Source organism: Meriones unguiculatus, chromosome 17 (genome assembly GCF_030254825.1).
Source record: "Meriones unguiculatus strain TT.TT164.6M chromosome 17, Bangor_MerUng_6.1, whole genome shotgun sequence".
NCBI classification, from domain to species: Eukaryota; Metazoa; Chordata; class Mammalia; order Rodentia; family Muridae; genus Meriones; species Meriones unguiculatus.
The window spans coordinates 19949378-19973077 of NC_083364.1; the positions used below are offsets into that span (position 1 = coordinate 19949378).

Sequence of the window (23700 nt, forward strand, 5' to 3'; positions counted from 1 at the left end):
AGCTGGTGCAGCAGGAGACAGGAATGCGGGGGCAGGGTTCTTGGGAAAAGGGACCTTCAGGGGACAAGGTTGGGGGTCCCACATGGTTATACAGTTTCGACCAGTCTGAGCAGTGGTATTGTCAAAAGAAACTGGTCCACTGGCAATTGAAGCCCCTATTCGGGGCCTCCCAAATCCAGGTTCCCTCCAACAGTACCTTCATGAGCCTTTCTGTGGGGTGGAAGGATGGTTCAATGGAATATGGGTTAGATCCCAGCACCCAACACTGGCAGCTTATATCTGGACCGTGCAAGCACTGTGCTGGTTGCTTTTGTGTTGGTTTTGTCAACGTGATAGAAGCTAGAGTCATCTGGGAAGAGGGACACTGAATTGCTTCATCATGTTGCCAACAGTTCTCCTCACTGATGACTGATGTGGGAGGCACAGTACCACTCTGGGTAGTTGGTCCTGGGTGCTATGAGAAAGCGGGCTGAGCAAATCATGGGAACAAGCCTACCGTGACCTTCAGAGCCTCTGCTTCAGTCCTGCCTCCAGGTCCCTGCCCTGACCTCCCCTCCCTCAGTGAAGGAGACCTGAGAGTTCCCTTTCCTGTCCAGGCTGCTTTCGGTCATGCTGTTCTATCACAGCAACATAAAACCTAAGACACACTACAGTTTTTTAAAGTTAAAAAATTTCCAGGTTCCAAGCATTACATCTGAACATAGGGGTCCCTGCTAGCCAGGCCACCCCCACAAAGCAAAGGCTGCCAGGAGTGGGGAATACCCACCGCCAAAGCCCAGACTAATGCGGGTTCCTCAAAAGCGCTCTACATGCTCCCACCAGAACACTGGTCAGGGACCATTCCCAAGTCCTTTATTGGGCCAGCAATGCTGGAAGCTGCCCTCAGAGTGGAGTTCCCACTGTAGTCAGGTCTGCGGTATCCTGGTCTTGACCGTCCCCGTAACACCAGGGAAGGTCGCATCCGTTACTTGCTGTGTTCTTTCACGTACTCCCAGCCCTCCTTGGAGTATTCTCGGGCCTTGGAGGGGGCCACAGACAGAGCTTCCATGACTGAGATGATGCCTGCAGGGACAGTGCATGGGTTCCGACGAGGCCCACCCTGCCCGAGCCGCTCAGCCAAGCCCCCTGGGAGCGGGAGAGTGCTAACTGGAGCAGGAGTGGGCCCAGGTCTTCCTCGTGGACACGCTCCAGGGTGGGTCTAAACTCCCCCCCACACACCCTCTGCCCTGTTTTCAGGTTTTTAAAAGCAGTTCTCACCACACTATATAGCCCAGGGCAACCCCGAACTCTCAGTCCCCTCTGCCTCAGCTCTTCCCAGTGCTAAGATTGCAGACTCGTGCGGTAGAGGACTTTACCGCCGAGCTACAACTACAATCCTTTGATTTCTTTCTTGCTGTTCTTTTCCTGTTTTTGAGACAGGGTTTCTCTGTGTAGTCCTGGCTATAGGACAGCTGGCCTCGATGTCACTGTCTTCCTGCCTCAGCCTCCCGAGTGCTGAAGTCACGGGCATGGGCTGACACCCAGTCCCTTCTACTTAGCTACGTGGGTGACATACAGGCACACAGGGAGGAGTGGAAAGGAACGGTGAGGTTAAAAAGGGCTTTAGAGAGGCTGGGGTGTCCAGGCATCCCCCAAGGAGGGGCACAGGGGCCTACCTGAGTTCCAGGAGTCACGCAAGTTCATAAAGTTAATCTTTGGAGGGGCTGGGAGCTGGGAAGAAAGAGGAGCACAGGGGCTGGTACGTGGGAATAGGTCCCAGCCTTGTCCCCGAACCCAGAGACACAGAACTCCACCAAGCAGGGGTGGAGAGGGCGCCAACGACACTCAGAACCAACCCTCATTCCCAGCCATGGTACCTGTGGCATCTCCAGACCCGTCTGCTGGCATACATACTGGCTGAACTGATACATCGCTGGTGGCACCACCTCCTCCGCCTTCCTTAAGGCAGCCTCGCTCTTGTCACTAGGCCCCAGTAGCTCCTGGTCATAAACAAGATAGACTGCTCCTCCCGCCACACTCCCCTTGATGAGGAATCTGCAGGGAGACAGGAAGGGACAGAAGCTGTGGGGGCAGGGTCTCCAGGGACCTGGCAGTTTACCAGGTGACACGCAGGAAGCCCGGGGAACAAGGATCACTGCCTTTGTAGCACGACTTTTAGTGGTAAACCCAGTCTTAAAGGACGAGACGGTGGGTCATTCGAAATCCTGCCGAGAACAGAGAAACAGCGGACTCTTGGGATCCCAGACACAAAACCTTCCCGGGACTCCCGAGGAGCTCCCCGCGTGTTACTCAATCTTAGGAGAGAGGCGAAAGGCAAGATTTCCTACGCATCCCAATTGCACAGAAGAGTCAACTGAAGCTGTAGGTGGTAAGGGCTGGCCGGGAGAGAACTCGGAGAGAGGCGATCCAGTTAGCTTTGGCAGTAAGCCTCCATAGACCGCGGGGAGAGAGCCAAATACAACCGGAAGTGCGCAAAGGTAGAATACCAAGCCCCAAGGAATAGATGCCTGCAGTTGGGAACTTTTGTCAAAGGCTCAGGGCCTACCCGATTCTCCACACACCTCATTAACGACCACACTCGAGCCACCATGGTCGTCTCTCGCTTCACTCCTGTGCAAGGACAAGCAATTCGCCCGCCGCTTCCGTTTAATGTCGCTGATGGGCCTCCTGGGAAATGTAGTCGCTATCAGCCGCAAAGGACTTCGGGAGCAGCAATAGCGTAAGACTCAGTACATCAAGGGCCGTGGCTGCCGTAATTCTTTCTGGAAAATGTAGTAGGCAGTAGACCAGAGAAGGACTAGGCCGTGAAGACTTCTGGGAAATGTAGTCTGGAGGAAAGACGGAAGGAGCCCTCCGACGACGCTGATATGATCCCCGCGCCCGCGCGAAGGATTGAGCGGCCCCGCGGTGAAGCAAGCCGTGGACGCGGTTACCACGGCAACGTAAAGGCGGGATTGTTTCGAAAAGGGAAGGGGTCTTCCGTTCACGTGAGCGTTGAGGGGTGTGGCTTTAACATAGGAGGCGTGGCAAAGGCCACAGCTGGCGGTAGGAACCTAGCTAAGGTTGTTGCCTAGCAATGCCAGGGCGTCCTCTCCCAGCACACTAGGTAGGCTCCGAGTCATGTGATACGGGGTTGACAATGAGCGGTCCAGGGTCAGGTGCAAAAGAGCAACAGCTGAGTGAGAGAAGGAGCGGAAGCACGTAGCGGCCAACTCTGCAAAGAAGTGGGCAACAAGGTATTAACCGCATAGATCCCTCTTCTGTAAGGTTCGGCTTGGACGGGTAAGTGCTTGGTGGAGGCCTCTTTGTCCAGCGTGGAACTGCAGACTCCCAAGATCATGGCACAGTTCTCAGAGGATTTGAATGCTACATTCCTGCGTTCATAGCGCTGCTGCAGGCTCAGGTCCACCCACCGTTTATCTGCCCGCCACCCATACACCCATCCATCCATCTATACATTCACCCACCTACCCATCCATCCAAACAGTCATCTACCAACTCTATCATTCACCTATCCATTCACCTACCTAACCGCCTACCCATTCACCTATCCACCCATCCATCCATTCATTCATTCATCCATCCACCCATCCATCCATCCACCCACCCACCCACCCACATACACACACACATACCCTCCCATCCATCCATCCATCCATCCATCCATCCATCCACTTATGCACCTATCAACCCATCCTCCACTGTCGGCCTTTCTGCTCTGGTGGAAGGGTTTCCTGGCACTTGGGAGCCCAGGAAGCACACAGCTTTGAGAGGAAGGCTGCTCAGCAGAGGCGCTGCAGCTCCCAGAAGAGGATATCCCCAGCTGAGCTCAGGAGCCTCAGCCCAGCTCCACTCCTTTGCTTCATCTCTTCTTCCCTTCACTGGTTCTAGGCTTCTTCTGGTGAGAGAGTCATACCAGGCAGCAAATCTCATAAAAGAGAGTTACTGGGAGGACCCAGGGTGTGGAGAGACAGATCCCAAGTTGTCTGCTTCTGCTCCCAGAAGGTAGCAGGGAATTGAACAGACACAGGCTTTATATAGGATTCCTTAGGGGGCGGAACTTTTCAGGGCAGGGATTTCCAGAGTGAGGATTGGTGAGGTTTCAAATACTGAGCTTAGGGGGCTCAGGGATTGGTAGGTATTCCTGCTTAGGGACTGGTGGCTTTTTTCGCCCCCTTTTCCCTGCATAGGGCCCATGTGTCAGGATGGGAAGACCTCATCTACAGATGGCTTTGGCCCAAGGCACCATTGCTGCAGAGCTACTCGGGGAGGCTGGACCACGGTGGACAACTTTTTCAGTGGTACCCCATGGTGGCAACAGACTGAGGAGGTGCCTGTGTTTTCACAGATGCAGTTATTTTGACAGTTCCTGTGGCAGTACACTCAGGGACTACACCATCCACCCATCCACCCATCCATCCATCCATTTATCCATCTATCCATCCACCCATCCCTCCATCCACCCATCCCTCCCTCCATCCATCCATCCATCCACTCATCCATCCATCCACCCATCCATCCATCCACTCATCCATCCATCCACCCATCCATCCACCCACCCATCCATCTCTCCATCCATCCATCCATCCACCCATCCATCCATCCACCCGCCCATTCATCCATCCACTCATCCATCCATCCATCCACCCATCCATCCCTCCCTCCATCCATCCATCCACCCATCCATCCACCCGCCCATCCATCTCTCCATCCACCCATCCATCCATCCATCCACTCATCCATCCATCCATCCACCCGCCCATCCTTCTCTCCATCCACCCATCTATTTATCCATCCATGCACCACTTGCTCACTCACCCACCTGTGGAGATCAGGAACTGGGGGCAAAGGGTGAGTGGCGATATAGCCCACACAGAATCCCAGGAATCCAACTCCAGAGACCAGACTCAAAGGTGCAAATCTAACTTTATTATCTAGCATTACAGCCTTTACATGATTGACAGGCCTCAAGCACCAGTAAGCATTGATCAAGTCGGTGCAAGTATAAGGAGCTGGGAGATGGGGGCAAGGTCACCTTAGAAGGAGACCTCCATCAAGAAGGGGCTCCATCTTGAGACTGCACACGTGTGCTAGGAGTCCCTAGTAGGGCAGCACTGTGTGTGATGATCAGGGTTTTTTGAGGAGTCGTAGAAGCCGCTGGCACTTCGCTCGCCAGGTCCTGCAGGCCTCCAAAAGGCTCGCCTTGACATTCTCCACCCCCGCCCATTCACCCTTTCATCCTCCCACCGTCCACTTCCCTATTTGTAAAATGGCTAGCTTTTACAGAACAATAACCCGTCCCCTTAACTCCCTGCCAGCCCTCCTCCCAGCTTCCAGTCCAGCCCTTCAAACACTTCTCCCAACCTCAGCTCCCCAGCAGCCCCTTCAGCAAACAGCTCCTTCTCCTAGTTCCTAGCTCTGGCAGCTCCAAACACTAACAGCCGTCCCAGCCCTCCTGCTCAGCTCAGCTCCTCCTGGCTCTGCTGTCCCCCAACAATATCTTCTGCACACCCGCCTTCTCCTCTCACTCTGCTAGCCCCATGCCTGTAGCCCCAGCTTTTTTGTTGTTTATTCAGTTGGTTTTCCTTGTTGTTTGTTTGTTTGTTTGTTTCGAGACAGAGACAGGGTTTCTCTCTTGGCCTCCAACTCACAGAGACTCACCTGCCACTGCCTCCCGAGTACTGGGATCAAAGGCGTTCGCCACCCTACCTGGCCTACCTAAGAATTCTTTGTTTTGTTTCATTTGAGACAGGGTTTCTCTGTGTAGCCCTGGCTGTCCTGGACTTGCTTTGTTGACCAGGCTGGCCTGGAACTCACAGAGATCCCGCTGCCTCTGCCGCACCACCACTCCTGGCTTGCTAAGAATCCTTAAAGAGTCCGTTGACTAGCAACTGGGGGTTCTTTAAAGGGCCAGGGACACAGATAAATCCCACCACCTCCAGCCAGTCATTCACCCCGTGTACCCCAGTGTTTTTTCTCCTCACCTTCTAGATTTAGCGTAGAAATTCTAAGGTACGAAAGAGCTGTTGTCATTTTCTGCCGAGATCTTTTGTCCTAGTTACTTTTCAACTCTCCTAGCAAAGTACCATGGCTGAGGCAACTTACAGAAGGAAGTGCCTTCAGGTCCAGAGGGTGCGCGTCCTTGACGACCATGGTGGGGAGCATGGCAGTTGGCAGATGGGCCTAGCGCCAGAACAGCGGCAAAAGGCCAAAGGGGACTTAGACCAGCTGGGGACTAAGCATTGAAATATGGAGACTGTGGTTCCCTTCTGTTTCAACCACATCCAAGACTTCCCACCCCGTTTGTTTGTTTGTTTGTTTAGTTTTTTGTTTTGTATTTTGTTTCCTTTTCAGTCCTCCATTCTTTGTTTTTGTAAGGAGAGGGTTGTCTGGGTCCAGCCATTTCAAGGACAACTTCTCCATCTTGCTGGCAGGGTTAAACTAAGTTCATGTTCCTGAGCCCAGACACCAACTTCTATCCTGACTGATGGAAAATGTAACAATAACTTGGCACAGATGTTTATTATTTAAATACTTTGTGACATTCTGGCTCGAGCTGCAGCTCAGCAGTCTGTTCTGCAGCCCGGATGGATCAGTAGTGGCATGGTTACAATACATCTTTGTCATCTGCATTGACCTGGGGTTTGAGTTATGTGGGATTTAAGCAGACTCCTAACAGTTTTGAGACAGGCTCTCCGTGCAGCCCTGGCTGTCCTGGAACTCACTCTGTAGACCAAGCCGACCTCACAGAGATCTGCCTGTCCCTGCCTCTCCAGTTCTGGGATTAAAGGCTTGTACCACCACGCCTGGGTTTTGCGGTTGTTTTTAAGACGGGGTCTTATTCTGTGTACTTGGTTGACCTGGAACTCATTACCTAGACCAAGCTGGCCCCAAACTCACAGAGATCCACGTCCCTGTGGGCCTCCTGGATTGCAGGTGTGCCCAGAATTTCTCCCTGACTTAAAAACACCTTCTCTTTCCCCCCAGAACTAAAATAAACCTGTCCCCATGACTAAGAAAAGAATGGGGTAGGAGGAGTCTGAGAATGTCAGGGTAGCACGTGGGTTGGCAGGAGTGCTTAGAAAGTTCGACTTTGGACCTAAGATTTGGCAGAATTAAGCTATATGAGGGAAATGCATTCCGAGCAGAGAACAGAGCCAGTGTAGAGGTCCTGGGACAGAGGGCACACAGGTCAGACTGAGCGGGAGGGGCCCAGGGCTTCGTTCTTCTCCTACAACCAGGATGACCGGGGTGAGCGGTCCAAGGAGGAAGGTAGGACGCTGGCAGCTTAGCAGCTGCCTGAGAGCAGCCAGGCATCCACCATCAGGCCCCACTGGGCCCCACCTGAGGTTCCTGCTGCCGCCAAGACTGTCCCACAGGGGGCAGGCCTCCTGGTGCGCAGTTCAACTCAGTGGGATGGGGGTGGGGTGCAGAGAGACAACTTAAGGGCACGAGAAGGTCTGGGCTCTGGCTCCAACTTCCCTGAGACCCTGTCCCGCCCGCGCCTGTTTCTTCCCTCGCTAGGTGTCGACAGGCATGTACTTGCAGGGTATTATGGTTTGGTGCTTGCTAACAGACACCCGCAGACAGTCAGGAACAGCAGGATACCGGCAGATAGGCACCCTGAATTCTACAGACCCTCAAAGGACCCCGCTCCTGCTACCTTGGACAGGCCTCGGGCCTAATGCTCAGCTCCGCCACCCCAGGGTACCAGGTCTGGCCAAGGCTCCAGATGAAGGCCATTCCTGCTGCCTTGTCTCCATCCGGAGGAGGTGCTGCACACCGGCCCCGCCCCTCCGCGAAGGCCCCTCCCACTCTGTCCGGTGCTGACCAGCTTTGCCCTCCGCAGCCTGCTACAAAGCAGGGCTTCTGGGTGGTTGAGGTTAATCCGGGTCATTGTACGGGAGAGTTTGCCCACCGCCACCTCCCAGCCGTGGCTACTGGTACTGTGACACCTGCCAAGAGCCACTCAGCCGTCTGCTCTGGACCAGCAGGGTGGACCCAGGCCCTGGTTAGCGATGAAGGTTGGACTCCCTGTGTCCAACTACTGTCCTCAGGCTGGCAGAGCATGGAGTTTGGGAGGCTGAGGCAAGGGGGGGCGCTGGGGTGCAGCTCAGCTGCTGGAGCCCCAGACCCGCATGAAATGGGTGTGGTGCGCGCCTGTCATTAGCGGGAAGGGCAGGCGTTTGAGGCAGCCCGGGCTTCAGGAGACCATACCTTAAAGAAACAAAAGGGAGCGAGGAAGGAGGAGGAGAGAGGTGCCCGCAGAGCCTTTGAGTCTAGACAATTCAGTATCCCTGCTTACCCCACTGTTGCAAGCCAGAGCCACCAGGGGGCGCGAAACTCCTGCAGCGAAACCCAAATCTCACTTCCGGAGGATTTATCAATTCAACAAGTTCTGTTGAATTTAGGTTCGATTCCGGAACCCAGGAGGACCAAGGCGAGCAGAGTCCCATGAGCTGACCTCTGACCTCCGCAAGCATGCGGCGGCTCGCGCTTCTCTCAGCCCCTAAATGTTTTTAAAAATGACAGCAGTCAGACGAAACACCTACGCACGAAAAAAGCGTTTTTAATATTTAAAATTAGGTTTGTTTTCTGTTACTCCTTCATGTCTGCCTGTGCCCCACCAGCACGCAGGTTGTCCACGGAGGTCGGAACGGCGTGGGGTGCCCTGGGACGAGTTACAGATGTTTTAGAACCGTCGTCGTGACTGCTTAGAACTGAGCTGAGGAAGTAAACCGGAGCCGTTAAACTGCCGTGCTACCTCTCCAGCCTAATAACACGCCCGCCCCCACGCCCGAGACAGCGGGCTCTGTGTGGCCCTGGCTGTCCTGGAACTCGCTCTGTACACCAGGCTGGCCTCGAACTCCGAATTTGCCCCCGCCTTCCGAGTGCTGCGATTAAAGGCGTGAGCCACAACCGCGCAGCTACAAAAACGAAAACAAACGAAACCACCACTTTAAAAAAGCAGTTTTCTTGTCAATTCAACAGCCAATAACGACGGGAGGCCGGGAAGAGGGCCCAGGCCACAGCCCCGCCCACCGCCTTGCGGCTCTCCCGCGGCCAAAAAGCGCTCCGTGCCGCAGAGCCTCCGGCCGCCAGGGGGCGCCCGCCGCGCGCCTGCCTCTCTGGCCCAAGCGGCGAGCGAGCGGAAGATATCCCAGGGTTCCGCGCGGCGCCGTTCTTCCTGTCTCGGCCGCCATCGGAGAGCAGCAGGTAAGTGGGTCTCGTCGGGACCTCATCTGCCGGCATCGGGGCTCGCGCAGCCGCGGGGCGCCCCGGAGGGCGGGCGGGCGGCTCACAGGCCGAGGTGCGGGGTCTCAGCCTCAGTCTCGTCCCCGCTGCCCACAGCCATGGCCCTGCGCTACCCCATGGCCGTCGGCCTCAACAAGGGCCACAAGGTGACGAAGAACGTCAGCAAGCCGAGGCACAGCCGGCGCCGCGGGGTGAGTGTCGGGGTGGGGCCGCCTCGGCGGGGCCTGAGGCTTTGGGGTTCTCCGGAGGGGAATGGCGAGGGGCTTGCTGGCCTTCCTCGGTCTTGGGCGCCGTCGCTGATGGGGCGTGCGCGGGAGGAAGTCAGCACGCACGGCGGTGCGGCCCGCCCCCTCTGTAAGGCTCGCTTTGGGGTTCGTGACCCTTTGGGGCTGTGCTCTCCCTGCAGCGCCTCACCAAGCACACCAAGTTCGTGCGAGACATGATCAGGGAGGTGTGCGGCTTCGCCCCGTACGAGCGGCGCGCCATGGAGCTGCTCAAGGTGTCTAAGGACAAGCGCGCGCTCAAGTTCATCAAGAAGAGGGTAGGCGGCGCGGGCGTGGGCGGTAGTGTGGCCAGTGGCCACGGCCAGGGGTGACAAGGCTCCCACTTCTCACAGGTGGGCACGCACATCCGCGCCAAGAGGAAGCGGGAGGAGCTGAGCAACGTGCTGGCAGCTATGAGGAAGGCGGCGGCCAAGAAGGACTGATGCCCCCTCCCCCAATAAACGTTGTGCCGCACAGTTGTGTGTCAGTGTGTGTGCGCGCGCCGCTGCAGGGATCAGGCGTGGGTTCTGGCAAGGATCTTTTTACTCATGATTCTAAAGCGGTGCTTGTGGCCGCTCCCCAACATGATTATCGAGTCAGTGGCCCAGCCCCAGTGTCACCGCTCCACAGCCATGGCCTTGCAATGCTCGCTCACAGGGAAGGCAATGCGGAAGATGTCACGGTAGTGCTCCACAAAGTGGACTTCCAGGCCTTCCGTGATGAAGGGCGCCAGGTCGGAGAAGTCCTTCCTGTTCTCAGCAGGCAGAATGATGCAGGTCACACCAGCACGCTTGGCCTGCGGGGACAGATGTGTCAGCTCTGCTTACCCCGAGGTGTCTTGAGGACTAAAGGTGCAGCTAGTGGGCACTCACCGCAATGGTCTTCTCCTTGATGCCGCCCACAGGCAGAATTTTGCCGGTGAGGGAGACCTCCCCTGTCATGGCCAGGTTCTGCAGCACGGGCTGCCCCATAGCCAGGGAAAGCAGCGCTGTGACTATGGTGCAGCCTGCGCTGGGTCCATCCTTAGGGGTGGCGCCCTGCAGAGAGGAAGGTTGTGAGTTGCTGGGCTGGTGGGGGCTGTGGGTGGGTGATGGGCAGGGCCTACCTCAGGCACATGCAGGTGGATGTGCGAGATGACAAGGAAGTCGTTTTCCGGGTCGTGCTCCATTAGGAAGGCACGGGCAAAGGTGTGGGCAATCCGGGCGCTCTCCTTCATGACATCCCCCATCTGGCCCGTCAACTCTAGGGTGCCTTCCTTGTCCTTTCCTCTGACCAGGGGCCTCCTCAGCGATGTCTCCAGGAACAGCACGGAGCCCCCTGGGGGAGGAGATCCTAACTCAGGAGCACACCCACACTTCTGTTCCTCCCAATCCTGCACTTCCTCTCCTGGCACTGTCAGTCCACCCAGTCTCTACACCTGTAGCAGTCAGCTGGCCAGTCAAACTGTGGCACGGGGTGGGGCACGGCACTCACCCATGGCAGTCCAGGCCAAACCCATGACCACGCCAACAGGCGTGACTTCGTACATGCGCTCCACAGTGAACCTCGGCTTCCCCACGAAGTCCTGCAAGTTCTCCGGCGTCACCTGCACCGACTGTGTCTCCCCACTCACTATCTTGTAGGCCGCCTTGCGCAGCACCTGCAGAGCGACCAGGTGTGGATGGGCTTTGCCGGGCGGGGCGTGTCCTGTGGGGGTGGGCCTGTGAGCGGGCTTACCTTCTCCACCTGCTTCTGCAGGTTGCGCACTCCGCTCTCCCGGCAGTATTGTTTGATGAGCAGGGTGAGCACTGCTGCCGACAGCTGGGCCTTGCTCTCGTCCAGGCCACACAGGGCGCGGGCCTGTGGCACCAGGTACCGCTGTGGGGAGCAGCAGTCAGCAGTGCCCTGTTCCCGACTACTGCACAGGGTGCCCAAGCTGCTCACCCCTAGCCTCAGACACCACTTCAGCCTTCCCTCGCAGAAGCAGGGAGGTGCAGGCCCACTCCTGTGTCACCCAGGACCTCTGCCCAGGCAGCAGAGGTCCTGTGGGGGCCTGACCTTGTGACCCCTCTATCCCATGGGACTCCACCCACCTCGGCGATGGCCAGCTTCTCCTGTGCTACATAGCCTGACACGTTGATCATCTCCATGCGGTCCCTCAGCGGCTCCGGGATGGTGTTGGTGACATTGGCCGTGCAGATGAACAGCACCTGGGTGCAAGGCGGCGGGGGTGTTGGTTGCACCCTCTCCCACAGCCCCTGCACCTGCACACACCGGTCAACACTCACCTTGGACAGGTCTACTGGCACATCCAGGTAGTGGTCCAGGAAGTTGATGTTCTGCTCAGGGTCCAGCAATTCCAGCAGTGCTGATGATGGGTCCCCTTGGTAGCCTCGGCCAATCTTGTCCACCTGGGTAGGGGAAGGCAAGTACATGGGACTGTGCCCGGCTCCCACGCCACAGGCTGGGCTGTGGGTGGCCTGACCCTCCTGTCCTCGGAGCCTCCCCCACCTCATCAATCAGCACCAGCGGGTTCTCGGTCTTGGTCTTCTTCAGACACTGGATAATCTTCCCGGGCATGGCCCCCACGTAGGTCCGCCTGTGGGGAGGCAATGCTCAGTGTGGGTCGGTGTGCTCAGTAGAGGCCCACGGTGAACTACCACCACTCGGCCCATCGGGAAGCAGCCTTGGCTTGGTCTCACACAGGTCAACCCAATGCTCTCCTGTAGACAGCTCCTGACAGCAGTCTGTAGCCATGCCTCGCCCATTTCAGTTATGTGGTAAGATGTGGGTGCTGGTCTGGATGATTTCACAGGGCCAGCAGGCACAGCGGGACCCTGACACCATTTACAGTCACGCACAGGGCTGTCAGCTCAGCATGAGACCCATTCTCTGGCCCAAGGCTCAGCAAGGCAGTAAGGAACAAGGAATGAACAAGGACCTCACCAGAGCTGGGGAACAGGGGTACCTAGAGTACCACCGTAGGGCATAGAGATGACAGAAGAGGGACCAAATGCATACAGCTGGAGTACAGGGACAGAGCTCAGCGAGTTGGAGGAGCAGGAAGGGGCAGAGAGAAAGGGGGACTGGGTGGGGTCCTGAGAGGCAGGGGCCATGGAGGGCTTTCCTGTTGTAAGATTGTATTTATTTTAGGTATATGAGTCCTCCAATTGCATGTACACTTGCATGCCAGAAGAGAGCATTAGATCCCAGTACAGATGGTTGTGAGCCACCATGTTGCTGGGGATTGAACTCAGGACTGCTGGAAGGACAGTGCTCCTAACCACTGAGCCATCTTTCCAGCCCACTCCCGGTTTGGTGTTTTTTTTTTTTTTTTCGAGACAGGGTCTCTCTGTGTAGCTCTGGCTGTCCTGGAACACACTCTGTAGAGCAGGTTGGCAATGAACTCAGAGATCCACCTGTCTCTGCCTCCCGAGTGCTGGGATCAAAGGCATGCGCCACCCCTGCCTATGGCTTTCCTGTTTTCTAAGACAGTGTCTCACAGCCCAGACAGGCTTAGCGCTCTAGAGCACACCATGCAGTGGAGAATGACTCAGTTCCCGAGCCTCCTGCCTCACCGGGACAGAAAACGAGGCAGCGTGAGGGCTCTTGCCACCTGCCTGCCCAGGCTATCTCTGTAGCTTAGGAGCCAGGCAGAGCTTAGCATAGCCTGCCTGTCTGCAGAGACTGCTTCCCCTCGGCCTCTCTCAAGCGCCCTGGGCTCTGCCTGTGTCAGCGACCGGGAACAACCACAGGTCTGGGAGGGCCCACCTGACTGCTGGCAGCCACGCTGTCAGCTTGGTCTTAGGCTCAACTCAAAGCCTTCCAGACGCCCATGCCTACCTACTCCTGCAGCCACTGCCCCTCACACCCGGGCTCCCTCGCTGGCTGCAGGTTTAGGGAATGCCCTTTAAAAAAGGTTCAGGCATGGCAGGACACGCCTTTAATCCCAGACTCAGGAGAAAGATCTTTCAACTCAAGGCCAACCCAGTCACTTAGTGAGTTCCAGCACAGCTAAGGCTACATAACAAGACTCAAAAACCAAAACAAATTCCACGCTATCCAACTGTTCGTCCTACTTCACCCTCACGTGGGGGTTGGGGAGTGGGGCGGGGCAGGCGTGAACCTCCGTTCACCCAAACTGCCTCGCACACAGCCTGGGTCACGCTGTGCTTGCCCAGTCTGGTGGATGCTGAGGCCCAACCTACCTACCTGTGCCCCTTGATTTCTGCCACATCTGTCATGCCGCCAACACTGAAACGGAAGTACTCGCGGCCGAGGGCACGGGCGATAGAACGTGCAATGCTGGTCTTGCCTACACCTGGTGGGCCATGGAAGCAGAGGATCTTGCCCTGCGTGGAGCCTCGGAGCTGGCTGACTGCAATGAACTCCTGCAGAAGCCAAGCTGGCTCAGTGCACAGACCTCCAGAGTGAACGCCCCAAGGGGCTATCGCCCAGCAAGTTCCTGGGCTGACTGGAGCTGTGACTGCAGGGCCCTGGTGGCAGTCTGACAGGCTGAAGCCTGTTTTCTACAGCCCACCTTGTCACAGCAGCCCCCATCCCCTGCACACACAGTACAGTACACCAGACTTCCGCCACCCATTCGCTACGGACATTAAGAGCCCTAGTGGGTAGCTGACTGGTTCTCCACGGGGAGGAGATAAGGACAAAATGAGGCAGCCTGCCCTTGGCAGTATGGCAGCGCATGTGCTGTGGGCCTCACCAGGATGCGCTTCTTCACGTCCTCCATACCATAGTGGTCCTCCTCCAGCACGGCTTGGGCCCGAGCCAGGTCAAGGTTCTCATCACTCTGCCGACCCCACGGGATGGATGTCAGCCAGTCCAGGTAGTTGCGGGTGACACTGCAGGGACAAAGCTGTGTGCACAGATGCCCTCACAAGGCTGAGCGCCACCACTGCACAGCCGCCCTGCTGGGACCACAGCAGACAACCTAGATATCATGCCCCAGAACAAGTACCACATCAGGGGTGAGTATGGCTCAGAGGAGAAACTAAGGTCAGGGCTACTGCAGGCTGAGGCTGCCCTGGCAGGTCCCTGAGCCAGGCACCCTGGAGAGCAGCAGCTCTCGACGAGGGGCCTTTGAGAAGAGTACACCGAGGAGGCCAGGTGACACAGCATGGCCTGTTCAGTGACACCAATGGAGGGCCACAATTCCAGGTCAGGATTTCAGCTCAGCCTGACGGGAGTCCGTGGAGTTGCTGAATGGATTTAACTAAGGAATCTGACATAGTCTGCCTGGATCATCCTGACCAGTGTCACCTCAGGATCCCTGAGCAGGAGAAAAGCAATGCCCAGAACTGGGCAGAAAAGGAAGTAGAGTGTAGATTCGGAGGCCAGGGGCCATGCTGGCAGCGGCAGGCAGACATGAGGGTGCTGCGCCTGTGTTCTCTGACCGCACGATCCACCACCACATGCTTGCTTCCTGAGCCACTGCAAACAGGGCCAGGGCCAGAGCCAGGGCCGCCGGAGCCCCACTCCACCCCAGGCCTGGCCCCCAGACCCCCGGCAGCCTGCAGGGGACTCACTTGAACTCTGAGGAGTGGTTGTCCAGCAGGGCCAGCTTGCTCAGCTCCTCGTCCACCACGTCCATCACATGCTTGGGGACCACAAGATCCCGAAGCCGCTCCCGGAACTTCTCCTCAATGGCATCCTTGTCATCCTTCTCCAGCCCCAGCTCCTTCTTGATGATCTTCAGCTGCTCCTGCAGCAGGTACTTCCTGTGTGTCTGCTTGATCTTCTCCTCCACCTGTGGCAGGTAGTGCTCAGGCAGGGCAGGGTGGTGAGGGTACGACACGGTCCCTCCCTCCATAGAACCCCTGGCCCAGGTCTACAGCAAATTTCCCTTGCTTCTCTCATGGTGCTAGGAACAGAAGGGCCTCACTCTCACTACCTGAGCAGAGCCACTGACCCAGGCTTCCACACTGGAGTCTCCCACAGGACACTGACATGGATTTGTTGTTTGTTTGGACTACTGTTGTAATAACCAAACAGAATTAGACAACTACATGTGAGTGTTAAACCTGTGTTCTGTTTTTGTTTGTTTGAGCGAGGTCATGGAGCCCAGGCTGGCCTCAAAACTCACTATATAGCTGAGGATGGCCCTGAACCCTTGACCCTTCTGCCTCCATCTTGCATGACTTATGCTATGTTCACTGAGCGGCAGCCCAGATCCCAGGAAGGGAGGTTTTGCCATGACGAGACAAAAGAGAGCACATGCTTACAGTCCCCACACACTGTAGGCTGAGGCAGGAGGACTACAAAGGAGTATAAAGTTCTGGATTGGCCTCTTTCAAAGAGAGAACCCCAAACCAAAGAGTTAGAGCCAGGATGCACCCCGTTCACCTCTCGGCCCAGGCGCTGCTGAAGCTTGCTCAACTCAAACTCCTTCTTCAAGAGTGACAGGGCCTTGTAGAGCCGCTTAAGGATCTGCAAACAACAGGGGATGGACAGTGTCTGGGAACAGGGACCACCAGAGCCAGAGTGCTGCTCACACCAGAACAAGCAGTCCACACGGAGCCCAGCCTGAGAGCGAGGCTGCTGTTGCTGGCCTGGTGAACAGCACGCCTGTCCTGACGTGGAGGTCACTAGCCATGCTGGTCCCGGGAGGGCGCACTCACATTGGTCTCCTCCAGCACATCCTGCAGCTCATGGGACTCGGCTCCTGTGAGCGCCGCACCCATGTCGCTCAGGTAGATGGGGTTGTCCACCACACGCTGGCCTGCCTGCATCATCTGCAGCACTGACTCTCTGCAGGGAAGAAGGTGGAGTCAGAGAACTGCCTGCGACCCCCACCCCCACCCCACTCTGGCTTTCGTGACAGCCAGCTCTGCCTATGTGGTTCACGGGGGTCACAGAACTGGCACCGAGTGGCAGTCCCTGCCCAGCCTAGCTCTGCAGACACTGACCTGTACAGAGGATTCAGAGCAATGATATCCCGAATGGTCTTCACAATCTCTGCAGTCAGGGCCTGGCAAGTGGGGACCATGGCAGTCATGAGATCGAAGAGAGCCTCCCATCCCAGCCAACTACCACCCAGCAGAGCCAGTGAGAGGGCTCAGAGGATGAAGGCGCTTGCTGCCAGGCCTCATGACCTGAGTTCCATTGGCGAGCTCCACACGGTAGAAGGAAGAACCAACTCTTAGCCTCCCAAAGGTCAACCTCTGACCTCCATGTGCACACTGGGGCACATAGGGTGTTACACCAGCAATCCTCCTGCCTCAGCTTCAAGGTCCTGGGGCAACACCATAGCCAGGCAGAACAACACCCTGCCTAGTGTCTACTTCCCAAATGAGTTCACCAGAATGGTGGTGGTGGCAGCCTCGCCTGTAACCCCAGCGCTCGGGAGGTAGAGGCAGGCCTGGTCTACAGAGAGAGTTCCAGGACAGCCAGGGCTACAGAGAAACCCTGTGTTCAACAATCCTCCCCCAAAAGAACGAAACCAGGGCAAAGGGAGCATCCACCCCACACAGGTCAGTGCAAAGCCTAATAGGAACATTACTCTAATTGAAGCATGTTCTAGTAAACAGAATGATCCCTCTACAAAATGATTTCACAATTCCAGCCTCAGCCCTGAGGCTGCTGCTCTCCACACAGCCCCAGCCCAGAGCTGAAGTCACCAAGCGATTCCAGCGCTTCTTCCACAGAACTCAGCCCAGAGGCATCTTCCGCTAGCTCCAGTCAAGCACAAGCAACAAGGAGCAGTACCCATAAGAGCCTGTTCCCTTCCGATACGGCCAGCAACACTGGGCACATTCCAGGCTCAGGCTAGCTTGGCTAACTGTCCTGCTGTGGGGACCTTGAGGAAGGCAGGACAAGCCTCCATTTGGGGGTCAACAGCCAAGGCTTACTTCTTCCATGCTTCATGGAGTTGTGAGAGAGGCAAGGGGTAGGCGCTCCACAGAATGCTAAAGCCTGTACATGGTGGCCATGAGATGAGATGGGATGGAATGGGTTCAAATCCTGCCTTCTCAGTGAAGAGGAAAGGGCCCAACCTGGCCCTGCCCACCTGCCCAACATCTGGGCAGGTCATCCCAGGTGACTGCTGCTTACTTTCACTTCCTCTGTGACCTGGAATTCTTCATGGTCCACGTTCTCAACCTCCACCATGAGCACTTCTTTGGGTGTGTCTTCGGTGGCCTCGGTCACCACCTCCACTTGGGGCCTGGAGCCCTGCTCCTCCTCCACATCTTTCTTGCCCCGCTTTAGCTTCCTCCTGGACTTTTGTTTGTTCTCTGCCTCTGCCTCTGCCTCTGCCTCCGGTCCCTCAGGCTCCATCTCCAGCTGTCGGCTGATTCGAATTCTGCAGGCAGACAGACAGATGGGCACAGAGGGAGCCAGGACTGCAGAGCTGTGTGTTAAAAGTCCCTGTGGCCTCAGGGTCTTAAAAAACAAAACAAAACAAAAAACCCAAGAAAACAAAGCAAACTGGAAAGTGTCACCAACATTGAGGCTCAGTAACAAGATGCTGTACCCCAAGACCTAAAGCTGTCAGGTCAGGTCAGGGCAGAGGCCCCTTTTGTGTGCTGACAGCATGTCTCATATCCCGCACTGCGGCCTATACCTTCTGTGGCCTGTGACAATCATGCGCAGCTTGTCCCCAAGGTCTTGCATCTCATGGATCTGAGCGAATGTTCCTGTGTGGTAGATCTCATCCAGGCTCTCCACCACTTCGGACTCATTGCTGAGGGAGACACAAAGGCACATTGGCAGGACCGCTGCAGTGTGCAGCAGGTGGCTCAGGCTGAGGGTCGGAGGAAGACAGAAGCACCTCTACAGGTCACTACCAGAGACCTGAAGCAGCCGCCTGGGTTCACTTCCCCACACAGACAACACAGAGGTCTCTTTTTCACAGTATTGGAAAGTGCTCCCCACTAAGCCACGCCCCAGTGTGCTAGGCTCTTGGCCTCCCCCTTGGCTCCTTTTAGCTCAGTGTGAACAGTTCAGACTACAGTCTGGTGGAGGGAGGGTGAAGACTCACTTGTCGTCTCTCTTTAGGAAGACGCCCACATAGGGCTGAGTCAAGCGGACTTTCCGTCTCAGGAGCTCCACCAGCTTTTTATTTTTAACCTGCGGGAGAGTGACAAGTGAGGCCCCAGGGACGCTACACACCCAGCACCAGGAACGGACTTAATGTCCAGCCACACAGTCAGTGCTGCTGGCAATGTCACAGCTTCATTACTGTCACAGACCTGGAGTGATGCTGTCCACTCAGGATTCCTGGCACCAGGGGTGGCACAGGCAGGAGGCATTAGAGTTTAAGGTAAGCACGGGCCACACAGTGAGACTCAGGCCAAAACAAGACCACAGGGACCTCCTGCCATTCACAGCACCACACCCCGCAGCCAGGCAGCTTCCTCCCAGCCTTCACGAGCACCATTTCCTAGCCATTCTGTTCAGGTACTCAGTAATGACCTCTTCTACTGCCGTTAGCAGGTATCAATTAAAACTGAGCATGGGCCAGGCATGGTGGGCACACCTTTACCCCAATATTCGGGAAGTAGAAGTGGGTGGGTCTCTGTGAGTTCCAGGCCAGCCTGTTTTTAAAAAAATAACAAAAACAAAAGCCACGTGCAGTAGAACACACCTATAATCCCAGAACTCAGGGAGGCAGCCACAGGCGGATCTCTGAAAATTCAAGGCCAGCCTGGTCTACAAAGGAAGTCCAGGACAGCCTAGGCTACACAGAGAAACCCTGTCTTGAAAAACCCAATCAAGCTCTTCCAGCTTGATAGCGCTTAGAGGCACTCAGTATTTGCCGTGCCATCACCGGCTCTCCTACAATACAGCCTCTAACAAAACCAGGCTGTCCCGAAGCCCTGGCAACAGGATTGTTTACCTGTACACAGAAGGTTGGGAAAGCACCTAAATCTGCATGTGGTGTTTGCCCGGTAGACTTTGAGGGGTTCGAGCTGTGAGACCTAAAGTCCTTATGAGACTGTGTAAGACAAAGAATCATGAGAACAGGGCCTAGGTGGTTCCATGTGTACCAAGCATGTGTGTGACAGGAACAAGCGGGCTTTCCTTATTGACGAGCAGAAAGTCATTGTCCAAGTCTTGATAGCACCAGCAGAGTCAGAAAGCAAAATAAATATGCAGCCTTTTAAGTAATAAAAGTCAAGACTTGGTAAAAAAAAAAAAAAAAAAAAAAAAAGGAAAGAAAGAAAAGGAAAAACAAAACAAAACAAACAAAACACCAAATCAAAAACCAAAGCAGTGGGCTGACTAGGTGGCCCAGAGGTTGTTGTTCATGTAGACCTGGGTTCAATTCTAGAACTCACACAGTGGCTCACAACCCCAACTCAAGCTGCAATGGATCCAACAGCCCCTTCTGCATTTCATGGCATCAAGCATACACGCGGCGTATGTGTAGGAAACTACTCATACACATAATATACCTACATACACACACTTGAGGACAGATGAGACTTGTGGCCTTTCTCTCCCCAGTCACTCGGTTTAGGCTCTCCTGGGATGCACGGCACAGTTGACACTAACTTGGAACTCCAGGTGATCCTCCTGCCTCAGGTTCACAAGTGTAGTACTTACGGGGATGTCACCACACCCAGCTCATCTGTGTAGCTCTGATATAGCACGGCTGAGGGCAGGCCCGACACCCTTCATCTCAGTGTTTGGGCTTCTTTTGTCTGAGACAGGTGTCACACTGGAGTCCAAGCTAGCCTGAACTCTTGACAACCCTAATCCATCCTCCCATGTGCTAGGATTATGAATGGTTAGTCAGTACTACTCCCAGATACGTGGGAATTTGTTGTTTGAGATAGGCCTGTGGTATTAAATGAGAATGGTTCCCACAGGCCCATGTTTTTGAATGTTCAGTCCCCAGTTATAGGAACCAAACCATTGGGCAGGTTTGAGAGATGTGGCCTTGTTGGAGGTACACTATTGGGGGTGGGCTTTGGGGTTTCTCTCTACCTGCAACTCGTGGACCAGATGCAGCTCTCAGCTACTGTCCCAGTACCTGTCTACTGCCACACTCCCTGTGTTCTTAAACTGGAAGCAAGGCCCCAATTAGATACTTTATTTTAAAAGTTGCTGTGGTCATAGTGTCTCCTCACAGCAATAAAACAGTATCTCATGTAGCCCATGCTGGCCTCCAACTCACCTTGTAACTAAGGATAACCTTGAATTCCCAATCATCTTCCCATCTCCTAAGGATGACAGTATTTGACTGTACATGCAGTTTATGTGATGTTGGGGACATTACCCAGAGCCTCATGCATGCTAACTGAACACTCTACACAGAACCCTAGCCAGTCCCCAGAGCCACCCCTGTACACTTAAGAGGCCAAGGACAGCCTGTGAGTCTGGACTTTCTAAAAGCTAAGCTGTGCTAAAAATAAATAAAACAATAAAACACAACCTATTCACTGGTTCTCGGGAATCAGCTGTAGTTCTCTGCTGGACTTTGACAACTGGGTGTTGGCATCTTCATCTTCCTGACTTTGGTCATTTATAAGGTGAAACCAAGAGAAAACCACACACCAGTGTCTCACGGCACACCCTTGATGGCTAGCTTGTAGCTGCAGACAGGGCTGTGCTTGAAGATCTGTGTCTGTGCTCTGGCACCAGGGCACACCTATTTCCACTGCAAGGTTAAGGGACCAGGTCTGGGCAGCCCTGGCCCCGGAAGCCTAGAGAGTGAAGGGGAATCTGGAATGGGCCTCCAGGGCAGTTCTGCAGTATCAGGACCTTCCAGGCATGGCAACTCCTGTAAGCAAGACAAGGTCAGGAACCCCCTCCAAGCAAACAAAGAGCAGAGGCTCACAACTCAGTCACTCAGGGCCAGGGGTGGGGCACCCGTGGCCCAGAGCTGGGGAGGTGGAGGACAGGCTTAAGATCAGGAACTGAAGGTCAAGTTCAACTACATAGTGAGCGGGAGGCCAGCCTGGGCTACATCAGATCCTGCCTCAACCAAACCAAAAGCCTTTACACACAGGCCTACGTGTGACTTCCATAAGCGCCCCCTGACTCTGTGACAGGAACATCTATTCTGTGTATTTCTCAGATGAGGAAAACCAGTCAGGGGATGGTGCCATGGGACCCTACAGAAGGTGGCTGGCTGGTGTGTGTTCTTCCACCAAATGGACAACATGAATGAAGGGCCCTGAAGCATGGGTGAGAAGGTAGATGGAGGAGCTCTCTCTGACCCTCCCATCTGTGCTGTCACCTGTCCCTTTAAGACTTGGTAGAGCCAGGAGAAGGGAGAAGAGGCTGCAGAGTGGACGTGGCAGTGACTCACTGTATGACCTTGCTGCTAAGTTAACTGATAACCACTGGCCTCCATAGACTCTGCTTTCCAAAGTTTAAAAGGAGAAAAAACACAAAACATAGCGGGTGGCTGATTGGTAAATTCCCTACTTTGAGAAGTCTCTGGTTTCTGTTGATTTCATCATCCTGTTCCTTCCCCCTCCTGCCTCATGGCTCCTTAATCTGGAACCATCAGGATCAACTTCCTGCACTGGAATTTTCCTCCCTCAAGTAAAAGACTTTTAACTTACTTTCTTCACAGAAGTAAATATCAGCAAATGTCAGGGACACTGTTGAAAAAAAAAAATCCTATCCTCTTCCTTTGGTAAGCCACTCAGACCTCAGTCATTCTGGCCTTTCTCCTACTCCTAGAATGTAGTATCCAAAGCCTGTAACTTTGTATCCCCACTCCCAACTGTGCCTGATACCTAAAGGGATAAGGGTGTGAACAGTTCAACAGGTGCTAGCCTGGGTTACATAAAACCCTGTCTCAAGACAAAAGATACACAAGACTGTCTCGATAAATAAACATGATTGAACATGGAAGGCTCAGGTGTTAGAAAAGTTTCAAGATGGGAGGGAAATGACTGTATTCTGCTGCTAGTCGGACTGCGATTTCTATCACCAGAGGGTCCTATGATCATGAATTTTAAACCAATTCCGGCGGAAGGACCCAAAAAAAGGAGAAATTAGTGTCAAATTAGCCACCAAGGACTTCGGCATCCTCCTGCCTCAGACTCCCGAGTGGTGAATTGACAGGCGGGAGGCGAGCTTCCAAAAGTTTCTTAGACACGAGGGCGTTGAGACCTCTCGGTCCCTCCAGCAGAGCTGGGAACCGCAAGGCCAGGAGGTTGGGGCGCTCTCGTTACCTCCACGATCTTGATAAAGCGCGGGAACACCGGGTTGCGGGTGATGGCGATGAGCGGCAGATACGGAAACACATCCGGGACGGTCATGGGCGTGAGGGCCGTGACGACCGGGCTTTCCCCGCTGCCCGCCGAGGACCCGTCCTCCGAACCGCCCTCGGAGGTCTCGTCGCTGCCACCGCGGCCGCCCGCGTCCCACAGCCCTCGCCACTGGCTCACGCCCGCAGGAACGCGGCCGCCAAGAGCCCAGGGAGTCGACGGGCCACAGACCCGCCGGCCTCGACACAGCCACGACCCAGACGCGCTCGGGACGCGGCCTCTGGTGCCAGAGAGCAGCGGTCGCCATAGCGCCCAGCTCCGCGCAGCGGCCCACAGCCGCACGTAGCCCGTACTCGCCGCCATGGAACTGCCATACTAGCGGCGCGCCGCGCTCACGTCATCTCTGCTCGCCCTTCGGCAACGCACGTGACGACACGCGCGTGCTTCAGGCTGGAGGGGCGGAGCTTGGAGGAGGCGGGCGAGTGGGCGTGGCTAGAGGGGGACCAGGGCTGAGGCTGAATGCCCCAGGTAGCAGAACAAGGAAAAAGCGGTGGGGGCGTGGTCCGGGGGCGTGGCTCGGAGCTGGCCGGGTGGGGGCGTGGCTCGAGGGAGGCCAGTCCAGAGACAAGCTTGGAGGAGGTGGACAGAAAGCGAGACCTGGTGTACTCTGGAGGGAGCGTGACTAGGAGACAGAACCGGCCCCTCCCCGTGCCCGTCCCGGCCGAGCATGCCTTAGAACGGCGCTCTGTGCTCTGTGATCAGGGGTAGCTTCTCTGTACAGCAGGCACAAAAAGGGCAGTGCAGTACACCCTGCTTTGTAACTTTAGTCTTCGCGGCGTGCACTGCAGATACACAACAGGGTTCGCTACAGCTCCGCGGTTCCATCTTCCTCGTTCCACACTGTAGGAGGCGCCCCTGGAGGGCTTTTGCCTCTCTCCAGTCGGCACGATGTGCGCCTGCGCGCCTGCTCAGCGTTACCTGTGTGGACAGGCGCCCATGAGGCCCACAGCAAA

General features: G+C 55.6%; 3 protein-coding genes across 3 annotated transcripts; 1 reads left to right on the forward strand and 2 right to left on the reverse strand.

Annotated features, from left to right (window-relative positions):
* Nucleotides 1–830: 830 nt before the first annotated feature.
* Micos13 (mitochondrial contact site and cristae organizing system subunit 13) lies at nt 831–2902 on the reverse strand. Its single transcript, XM_021633010.2, has 4 exons — nt 2562–2902; nt 1857–2034; nt 1656–1710; nt 831–1062 (listed from the first exon to the last, which is right to left on the reverse strand). The coding sequence occupies exons 1-4, from the start codon at nt 2588–2590 to the stop codon at nt 965–967; spliced, it is 360 nt and encodes a 119-aa protein (XP_021488685.1). The 5' UTR covers nt 2591–2902; the 3' UTR covers nt 831–964.
* Nucleotides 2903–7199: 4297 nt separating this feature from the next.
* Rpl36 (ribosomal protein L36) lies at nt 7200–9994 on the forward strand. Its single transcript, XM_021632975.2, has 5 exons — nt 7200–7272; nt 8631–9216; nt 9352–9446; nt 9662–9796; nt 9872–9994. The coding sequence occupies exons 3-5, from the start codon at nt 9354–9356 to the stop codon at nt 9959–9961; spliced, it is 318 nt and encodes a 105-aa protein (XP_021488650.1). The 5' UTR covers nt 7200–7272; nt 8631–9216; nt 9352–9353; the 3' UTR covers nt 9962–9994.
* A 49-nt stretch (nt 9995–10043) lies between these two features.
* Nucleotides 10044–23089, reverse strand: Lonp1 (lon peptidase 1, mitochondrial). The gene is made up of 18 exons (XM_021632965.2): nt 22652–23089; nt 18496–18584; nt 18079–18198; nt 17568–17817; nt 16424–16485; nt 16136–16265; nt 15861–15944; nt 15044–15264; nt 14221–14359; nt 13710–13888; nt 12009–12096; nt 11786–11908; nt 11591–11707; nt 11235–11375; nt 10992–11157; nt 10624–10835; nt 10391–10555; nt 10044–10314 (listed from the first exon to the last, which is right to left on the reverse strand). The coding sequence occupies exons 1-18, from the start codon at nt 23048–23050 to the stop codon at nt 10135–10137; spliced, it is 2865 nt and encodes a 954-aa protein (XP_021488640.1). The 5' UTR covers nt 23051–23089; the 3' UTR covers nt 10044–10134.
* Between the last annotated feature and the right edge of the window lie 611 nt (nt 23090–23700).